At 27.2% G+C, this 11,052-nt stretch overlaps 1 protein-coding gene across 1 annotated transcript; it reads left to right on the top strand.

Annotated features, from left to right (window-relative positions):
• The first annotated feature begins 7,557 nt into the window (after positions 1–7,557).
• LOC125827854 (uncharacterized) lies at positions 7,558–8,706 on the top strand. The gene has a single exon (XM_049507200.1). The coding sequence runs from the start codon at positions 7,740–7,742 to the stop codon at positions 8,697–8,699; it is 960 nt and encodes a 319-aa protein (XP_049363157.1). The 5' UTR covers positions 7,558–7,739; the 3' UTR covers positions 8,700–8,706.
• The last annotated feature ends 2,346 nt before the right edge of the window (positions 8,707–11,052 follow it).

Below are 11,052 nucleotides of genomic sequence, written 5' to 3'. Positions count from 1 at the left end.
AGTAAGATACATTACATTTTATACATGATACACTAATTTGATGTACATTTTATACATGATACACTATTTGATGCGCGAGATACACTAATCTGATGTACATTTTATAGATGATACACTATCTGATGCGTGAGATACACTAATCTGATGCGCGAGATACGCTAATCTGATGTGCGAAAATGAGGGATTTTGGAGATTTGTACAACTTATAGGGGATAATAGTAATAAGTAAACTAAAAGGTGGGATTTCTGCAATTTTTCCTAAATTTTAATTTGTTTCTTCTCTTTTTTTCTTTAAATTTCTCGATTTAACTCACAAGCAAAAAATGATGAAAATATTTTCTTATGTTTGGAGATACGTGTAAAATGCTCTTTTAGATGTACTCTTGAAAGTGAGCATCTTTAACTTTCGTCAAATATTTAACCAATTCTATTTGTTAAATTTAATAAAATCCCGCTTGTTATATGGTGGGTCCAAGGAGCAGGAGAACCTCATTGGGTTAGTATTATTAAGTATTTTCTAGATAAGTGATGTAAATATAATCGAGTCATGAAATTTAGAGATAGTTTTTACCTATTTTGTAGCTTTTTATTGGTTATATATCAAATAATTATCCCGAAACTAACTATATTTTAAATGTATCTATCGTACTGACACGTGTCCAATGTGTCCTATTAGATTATAGTAGTATCAATTAAGTTAGAATTAATTTGCCACCTAAAAAATACCCCAACTTTTATTCTCTATAAATTATTTGGAAAATTTGACTGATCCCTAAAGTTGTTTAGATTTTAAACACCTTTGAGGCTAGTGGACAGGATTGAGAGTATTCTATTTTTTCAATTTCCATTTGATACTCGATGTAGGCACAATTAAATTAGATTCACATAATAAATAACTTCATTTAATTGTTTGAACTCGATTCCAAAATTATTTAGCCACAAGTTTGATGGTATGAATACGAATTTTTGGCTAAAAACATCCCTCAAATATACTCTAAATTTAAACAACATTCTTTTACTATCACAATGAGCAAAAAACATCCCTTAACTATCCTAAAAATGGTCAGATTCATCATTCCATCTTTTTTCTTGACAGAAACTAACGGTTAAATTCATTTCCTTTCATGTAAATGAAGCTAGATTAACTATGGATAAATATGTGGCGTTTTTCACATATTAAAGTTGTAATTCTTCTCACGTGAATATGATGAAAAATACATAGTAAAATATTTATAAAAATTTCACATAGTTTGTATCTTAAGAAGCGAAAAACGTCACATAAATTGGAATAAGAAAAAAAAAAAATTTATGCAATATCTAAATATGTTACTTTATATTTTTAAAAATACAGTAACTAGTGTTTATCAACAAAAATAAAATAAAAATAGACTACCTTCATACTTTAAATTCCCTCATTCTCTAGGAAATAAAGAGAAAATTATACATTTTTTTCTTGTAATATTTTGTTGCTTATCTGATTAGTAATTATATAGAGCGAAAAATATTTTACTTGAAATATTTTGCTCACTTTTTACGGGACATCTTGGCTGCTACTGTGAAGTTGAGGATGCAAACCTCTCTTCTTAGCTCATTCAATTTAGTTAGGATTGTCTATTACTACTATAAGCTAAGAGAAGAATGGGAGCAAATTAGGGGATTTGTAGGTTAATCAACCGTTAATTTTTTTGACAAAAACTAATTAAAGGATGAATCTTGCCATTTTTAAGATAATTGAGGGATGTTTTTTGTTCATTGTGATAGTGCAAGGATATGGTTTAAACATAGAGTATAGTTGAGGGATGTTTTTGGCCAAAAACTTGTATGAATACCAATTAAAATTAGATTCTCCTCATGCATTAAATTGGAATTATTAGGTACAAAAGTCCAAATAACCGTCCCAACCACACTTGCACGAGTTGGATATTTTTTTAATAGTTGTATATTTAATGTTCAGATATAATATTATTTCATTAGATACCATATCTTATATACTTTATTTTATTTTATTTTATTTTTTCTTCAAACTTTGGTAAAAGCTGTTACGTATACTTGCGTTCTAGAAGGTGACTTTAAAAGACAAACTTTTTTTGTGGTAGTAAACTAGAAATTAAAGTCGTGAAACTTCTGCAATTTTCGTTATACTCATACATTACTTTAGGCTTAGAAAAATTATTAAATTTTACCAAATTTACCAAATATCTTCGATGTCTATATTTATTTTGGGACAGACTAATTCAATAAATAAATAATTAATGTTTTCCAATATTAGGGGCGCATATTTTCTCTCTGGAAATTATATTACCGCAAAGGAAAAAAAACACTAATTAAGATGCTATTTAGATCCCGTAGGTTATAGTTTATACTGTTGGTTAATTACTAACCATACAAACAAATTAAATAAATTATATCACTTTATTAGATATGTTATGCTTTTAAGAAATGCTTAAAGTTATTGACGGGAGGTTTATTCCGTCTATTCATCTTAAAATTTATAGCTGATTAATTTGAAATTAAAGAAGGAATGATAACAACTTCATCTTAAGAGAAAATTAGAGGTTGTAAGACTTTAAGTGAACCAAAATATAGGCATATAATAAATATCTAGACCTAATAAATATCTAAATCTAATTTTAAAATAGTTAATTTGAAATTAAATAAGGCACGATAACAACTTCATCTTAAGAGAAAATTAAAGGATATAAGACTTTAAGCGAGCCAGAATGCCGACATCTAATAAATATCTAAATCTAATTTAAAACTAGTTAATTTTAAATTAAAGAAGGCACGATAATGACTTCATCTTAAGAGAAAATTACAGCCTATAAGACTCTAAGCAAACCAGAATGCAGAGATATAGTAAATATATAGATCTAATAAATATCTAAATCTATTTTATCGCTAATTAATATGAAATTAAAGAAAGCATGATAACGACTTCATCTTAAGAGAAAATTAGAGGCTATAAGACTTTAAGCGAACCAAAATGCAGACATATAACAAATATCTAGACCTAATAAATATCTAAATCTAATTTAAAGATAGTTAATTTGAATTAAATAAGGCATGATAACGACTTCATCTTGAGAGAAAATTACAGGTTATAAGACTATAAGCGAACCAGAATGCAGACATATAATAAATATCTAAATCTAATTTAAAGCTAGTTAATTTTAAATTAAAGAAGACACAATAACGACTTCATCTTAAGAGAAAATTACATAAATAAGACTTTAAGCGAATCAGAATGCAGATATATAATAAATATCTAGATCTAATAAATATCTAAATTTATTTTATAGCTAATTAATAAGAAATTAAAGAAAACATGATAACGACTTCATCTTAAAAGAAAATTACAGACTATAAAACTTTAAGCGAATCAAAATATATACATCTAGTAAATTTCTAGATCTATCTTTTGATACTCTAATGGGAGTAGTGTGCATTTTATGTGCCTAATCAAGAGGGGGCAAGGTAGATCTAGTGATGGCATGCTAAATTGCCAAGTATGGAAGGGGTTTGTAGTAGGTTACATATTGGGGGTCCATGTAGGGCTATATGATTTGCTAACCACAATCTAAGTCAATATTCATAGCTTGAGCCAAACATATCTCATGTTGAATCGTCTCAATTTATGTGTCACAATTTAAATTTTAAGAGTTAAACAATTTAAATTTGACTGTGAATTTGATCATGAAAAATTTAAATTTTCTGAAATCAAAATATTTAAAATATATATAAAAAAATTACGATAAAAAATAGATTTGTTTGAATTTCGATGTTTGAAAGATGCCACATAAATTAGAACAAATAACGTACTCAATATAAAAGCCTATCTAGAAGCTATGAACTAGTCATGAACAACCTATTTTTTGAACAATTAATTCAATTAAATATAAATGTCAAAGTAGAATAACAGCTGTAGGGGTAGTATGGTTCCAAAATTAGAGGATTAATAAATGTAATTCAGCTAATAAATAGAAGGAGTTTTCTTGTAGGTTGGTTGGTGAAGGATTGTTTAAAAGAAAATTAGGAATTTCAATCTAGAATTAGTTTGACTTTTGGTAGTTAACTTCTCTAGGTAATTAAATAATGAGCAACTCTCGCGTATAGCAAACATAAAAAATTTAGTATTGTATAATCTCACATTAATTTGAACTGAGTTCACCAATTAGTTTAAGTATTGTAAAAACTTATTTCCGATATTTATATTAGGGATGTACATGACCGGATTGGTTCAGGTTTTTCATATATCAAACCAAACCATTTGTGTAAAAATTTTATATTTATAAACCAAACCAAACTAATAAAATTTGGATTTTTCGGGTTTTTCAACCTCGGGTTGGTTCGGATTTTTCAAATACCAAACCAAACCATTGTGTCGAATTTTTTAATTTATAAATCAAACCAAACTAATAAACCTCGGATTTTTTTAGATTTTTGCATACAAACATATAATTAACTTGTGCTCCAAATATTTCTTTAGTCCAACCAAAATACAATTATCTAAGGTGTTTCTTAAAAAAATAATACAAAATATGAGATGAGTACTGATGACACAAAAATATTCAATAAAAAATAATAATGAAATCATCATATAAAATAAATATTGCAAAGTTATAATGAAAATGATCATAATTTAAAAGTACAAAATCATGCTAAAATAAGTTTAATAAGTATTAGTTACATTACTAAATATTTAAGGAAAATTAAATTTAGATTATGCATTTTAATTGTCTAAACCATTGTAAAACTAAAGAACAAATATTCAATATTATTGTCATTCTTAGTGTTGAATTGATTTTTTCTTTTTGCATTAGTATTAATTTGATTTTGATTTAAGTTTTGTTATAATTATCAACTTCTATGAACTATAATCTTTATTGGACCATTCCGAATTCTAAGTTTTAAACTTGAAATAATATATTAAAAGATAAAAACTATGAAATAGTATAAGAAATATTTTAAAATTATATCAAAGTAAATATTTTTTTCTATAATATAAAATTTTAAAATTACATATATAATGTCGGGTTGGTTTTTTTTAGTTAAAACCAAACCAACCCAAAAATAGTCGAGTTTTTTTTCCCAATACCAAACCAAGTCAAACCAAACCACTAGATGGGTTTTTTTCCGGTTTGACTCGATTTATGATTTGATTCGGTTTTCGATTCGATTTTGTACCCTCCTAATTTATATCATGTCCGAAATGCATATCATATTGTATTTGTATATATAGAATTTAGTACTTAACTATAGTTAATTAATTTTAATTTTTTACTTTATTAAATTATTTCATCAATATATATTTAAAACTTCAACAACAATATCTCTTTAAATAAAATTAACTGACCATTCAATAAAGTGTAAGTGAATGATATTTTTGTACAAGAATTCAAACTTTTTAGTTTTTACACCTTGAGAAATAAACTTTTAAAATGTAGACATCTTTTGGTAATATTATTGTTATTATTATTATTGTTACTACAATTATTATATTTTTATTATTATGAGAAGAAGAAAGGGTGTTCACCTTTTTATCAAAAAATTATAATATGCATATATGATTAAATTTTTGTTTTTTGTATATATATAATTTTTTAGCAAAAAATGTCAAGATAAATATTTTGGCTCCGCCACTAAATAATAGGACAGAAAACATTCCTCCACTTATAATTAGAGATCTCAAATTTAAAATTTATGTATAAAAAAATTCGAATAAAAAGCATTTTTAACTTTTAATCATTCCTACATGTTGAAAATGAGAATTTATTGATATTACTAACCTTTCCATTTGCATGCAATGATGCAAAATAATTCAACACAAAACAACAATTAGTCAAAGGAAATATATAGTTGTTGAAAAGGCAGAATTACTTTTTGTTATGTTAATTACTGAGCAGCAGTAATTTTGAAGCTTAGTTTTCCCTTATTTTATTACCATTTACCACTAATAATCTTGCTTCCCACGTTAATTATATAGTATAATAAAAATATAATGATAATCTATCTTTTATTATTCTAATTATCTCACTTGTAATCAATTTGTCTTCACATTAGCCAACCTACTATATAGTTTGAATATTACTAGAACATTTGTTTTAGGATAAACCACCCTTAAATCAGCAAAATTCACATAACTTTCCCTTCTATTTCTTTAATTAATTTTTTCTTTTAAAAAGCATCCCTTATTTATGCAATTAATCCAATATTATTTGTACTAATAACTTTCTTTTTAAAAATGAGCTCAAGCTTTGATGAATTTATGCGGCGTTTTATTCATTATTTCGAAGTTTAAAAAGAAAAAAAGAAAAAAAAAAATATTCGTCATTATTAGGCTCTTACTATTTTAATTTTTTAAACTTTCATCACCTTTTAATTCTCCAACAAGTAATAGACTAATATAGATAACTTGGTCACAACGATTTCATACCCATACTTTAATAATATGGAGCCACCTTTGATAACGATCATTTTATCTCAATATGAATTTATCGATGCAAGGTTGTATCAATAAAGTATATCGAACACTAGATTTTAAAAAAAAAATTAACACAAATGACAGACCTAGGACTACGAGGATATGTCAATACAGTTCTGTAAACTATAGGGTGCTTTTTTGTAATTACACAAGATGATGAAGCTCATTACGCATGGCTCTACCCTATTCAATTATATGTAATTCTTCCATGTCATTTTCCAAGTATCTTTAACTTTTACTTGAAGGACAATCCAAAATTTATATAATTGTGGGTCATTAATCATCATATACTTTCATGACGGACTCAAAATTTTCATAAAGATATTTAAAATATTAAAAATAAATATATAAACTATTTGAAGAGGATTCAACGTGTACTATTAATCATGTATGAATAATATAATTTTTCATCGATGGAGTTTCATCCAAACCCTTTTGCTTCAGACTAGTTTGGCCCTGCCTTTAAAGGTGGAGTTAGAGTTTTAGTTAGAAATTCAACAAAACTTAATAAATTTGATCAAAAAATTATATTTATATTATTCTTTAATAAAATATATACAAATAATTTATTTAGATCACAATAAAATATATTTTAAAAAAATATATTTGAAGAAGTATTGGAAACACTCTTAAACTTTATATGAATTAGTAGTTTCGTACTATTGATAACTTTAAAAACACCCAGCTACTTGATTAACTAAAGTTAAATACACCCTTAATCTTACCACATGTATGAAATACACTCCTAAATTCTCGCCAAGTTTAGATGTGTTTTCAACACTTCTCTCGACTTTTTACTAGGAGTCTCAAATTCCTACAAGAGTTTGAGATTACTTGTTATTTCACGTGGTAGATTGGAGCTGTATTTAAATTCAGTTAGCAAAGTAGAAAAATATTTTTAAAGTTATCACTAGTTTAAGAACGAAACTAATAATTTATATCATGCACACATTCAAAGATATTTTTAATATCTCTCTCAAAATTCTGAATCGGCAATTACGTAAAAATCAACCTAACATGTGTCCCAAGAAAACATGACAAATAATATTTGTAGAAAGGTAATAAAAGGCGGCTCTTTTCTTGATTAGAATTTAAACTCATTAACCCCACTTTTTATTCAACAATATTTAGCTCTCCTCTTTCTTTCTTCTTCCTATAATCTTGTCTTCTCCAATTTCATTCTTTATATAAGCATCTTAAAAAAACACCATTTCTCTGTTTCTCACAAACAGAAACCAGCACAAAAAAATTAATTAAAATGGAAGTTCTGATTCCATTTAACGATATGGATAATTTCGATTTCAATAGTGCAAGATCAACCCCATTTACTAGTCCACCATCAACACCAAAGCCCTTTAATGGCGATTTTTACTTCAGTGCTCCTCCAAGCCCAACTCATCTCTCCCAATTTTATAGCGAATTTGAAAGTTTGTTCGTTGCTGATGCTGATGATAAGGCTGAAATTACTAGCCATGTTGATGAATTCGCTTTCGATGTTAGTCAAGAATTGGAAATTGGCTCTGTTTCAGCTGAAGAATTGTTTGATGGTGGTATGATTAAACCATCCCCTGTTTTACAAATTCAAAAGAAAAACAGAGTAGGAGTTTCTGCGAAAAACAAAAAAGTTCAAGAAACAGAGTATTCAAGAAAAAGTAGTCTAACAGAGAGAGAAAGCAGGGGAAAACAGAGAGGTTCGTCGAATGGGTTGTCGAATTCGTCGAGCAGAAGATCAACAAGGTCACTTTCACCTATGAGAATTTCACAGTATTCATGGGAAGAAGAAGAAGATGAAGAAATGAAAAATCAACCTTCGAAATCGAATGCGTCTACATGTTTAATTTTGTCCTCATCATCATCTAAAGGAAGTAAAAAATGGAGATTCAAAGATTTTTTCTTGTTTAGGAGTGCATCAGAAGGAAGAGCATCAGATAAAGATCCATTAAAGAAATATACAGCTGCTGGTTACAGAGAAGGAAAAAATTCGAGCTCTCGGGGAAATGAAAGCTCTGTTTCTTCTCTATCATCATCTAAATCAATTGTTAGAACAAAAAAGGGAAAAGTTTCAGCTCATGAATTGCATTACACAGTAAACAGAGCACTTTCATCAGATTTGAAAAAGAAGACTTTTTTGCCTTATAAACAGGGGATTTTGGGGCAATTGGCTTTTAATCCTGCTGTTCATGCATTGGCTAATGGCTTTGGATTATCAAGAAAATAATTTTTTTTGATATTCAATGTTCGAGCGATGAAATCAATCACTCAAATCTCGATTAGGTGAGGTGCGACTTTTTTCAGAACCTATCAAAACACGAAATGTTTGAAATCTCAAGGGGTGAGGTGAGGTGCAACCGTTTCCAGAACCTAGCCGAACGTGAAATATTTCATCCACCAAACTTTGTTATTAATTCCATTTGTTCTTTTCTCTTTTTTTTTGTATAGACAATATTTGTCTTATATTTCTTTTCTTTTTTGTTTATGTAATGTTAGTTATTTTGTTTATGAGTAAAAGGAGTGGTTATTGTCTAAAAAAAAAAGTAGTGACACATATCCATATTCCTAAGTAAGTTTTACTTTGGTAAGCTAGATTAGATGAATAATCCTTTTTTGAAAAGGAATTTAACTTTAATATACTATATATATACACTAATAATATTATTTAGTAAAAATTAGATCTCATACTTTTCAGGCAACTGCACCAAAAGTTTGAGTTTATGATCAATAGCAACTACAACATTATTATTCTATTATCATGTTTGAATTCTTATAGGTTTGTGTAAGTAGAACTCTAATTACTTTTCTCTTTTGATATATTTATTAATTCGTACTTTTTTTTAAATCGCAACAACAATAATGTCACAATATGGGCATATCAATGACTACTAGCTCCTATAATTCAAGTACACATCAATTTTCAAACATTATTATTATTCGTTACATTTAAATGAGTATGTGTGAAGTTGAACCATTTTTTAATCCATCGAATATAAAGGGGGAGGAAGAAGAAAAAGTGTGCTAAAAAGATAGTTTAACCTATAGAACATTAGTTATTGCTATTTTTTTCAACTTATAGCATTTTTAGAGTTTTACCTCTAATACTTTACTATTGATTCAGACATTCGGTTATATAAATATTTTTCACACCTTTGGTGCATAAAACTAAATTACATTTCAAAATTAATCTTACACTTTGTAAACTTGCAATCGTTGTCTTGTAGATGCACACAAAATAAATTTTGTTACATAATATAATAATCCGCAAATCATAATAAGCAAAAAAAAATTGTCTTTCTTAAACATTCTCCTAGCATGGCAAAATGAATATCATGGGGGAAAACATGAGCATGTGCAATAATTTTGAAGACAAAAAATGTTAGTGGTACAATTTAGTCAACAATACGTGCAGTATACTTTTGACAATTCTTAACCCTTTAATAAATGACAAATATGGATCCATCAATTTATGATATGCTTTTGCATTAAATTAATATCATAGATTGCAATTCGTTTTTCTCATGTCTTGTTAGTTGAGATGTCCATCTTTCTTCGTTTTCTAGTCACTCAATAATCATGATAATATCAACTATTAAGTATGTTTTAAATTATTATTTTTTTATAATGATTTTAAGTTTGAAGAATATTTGTGTGTTTTTCCTCTCAAAATCTACCTTAGATTGATTTCGACCGATAAACATGTTGTTCGACATTATTTACTAATTACTTTAAAAGAAAAATTGAATTAGATGGTCACATTCTTTTTTTACATAGTGTGCATATTATTTTCTAAATATAACACGCTATCAAATTATCGAAATTATTCTTCATGCCATGCTATTTTCAATAATTTCTTTGTTGAGACAATTTTATTTTATACATATTAATCAAACATCTAGATCTTTATAAATTATATACCCTATAGTCAAACACTAATACATTTTTTTAATTTAAAGTAGAAATAAAGGTATATTAAGGTAAGGTATTGTGTGTCAACAAAATATGCTGTGTTACGCCAATAAATGACAAATTTGACAGAAGGCCCTTTTTGAAAAGTAGTGAATTTTTATTATTTTCGTATTTATTTGATGCAACTTGATGTGTATGATTATTCTGTTATAGTTCTATTTAATTGGCTGTGTAGAATTTATTTTTTAAAATTTTCTTTTGAACTTCTAGAAGAGCCAAATTTCTATCCACACGTAGATAAATAAATAAATAGAATAGAATATATAGAATACACAAAACTGAATATGACCGGTATCTTACTTATTCATTGAGTTTGTTTAGAAAAAACAATTAAAAATTCTAGTCTACCAAAGGTACCATCAATATTGTTTGTGAAAGGTACTTAAAATAATTTCTAACTTCTCTCTACTAAACTAGCTGGTTTTGTATTAGTTTGGCCTAAAAATTTTAAGTTTGATCATGCATCGTGGGTCCATAACCATTTTATTATCTATTTATGTGGTTGATATATATCTTGATTATTGGTAGGACGTATCATTTACGGATTGGGGTTACTTATCCCTTAAATTTTTATTAGTGTAACATAACATATTGATTGTTTTGTTAGAATC

The sequence above is a fragment of the Solanum verrucosum genome, unplaced genomic scaffold, assembly GCF_900185275.1.
Source record: "Solanum verrucosum unplaced genomic scaffold, falcon-dt-bn FXZP01000064.1, whole genome shotgun sequence".
In the NCBI taxonomy this organism is placed as follows: domain Eukaryota; kingdom Viridiplantae; phylum Streptophyta; class Magnoliopsida; order Solanales; family Solanaceae; genus Solanum; species Solanum verrucosum.
Note: the sequence above shows the minus strand (reverse complement) of the source record. Positions and strands in the feature narration are given on the sequence as shown.

What these genes read in the sequence shown, in the direction of transcription:
- LOC125827854 (XM_049507200.1), top strand. Translation starts at nt 7,740, where the DNA reads ATGGAAGTTCTGATTCCATTTAACGATATGGATAATTTCGATTTCAAT.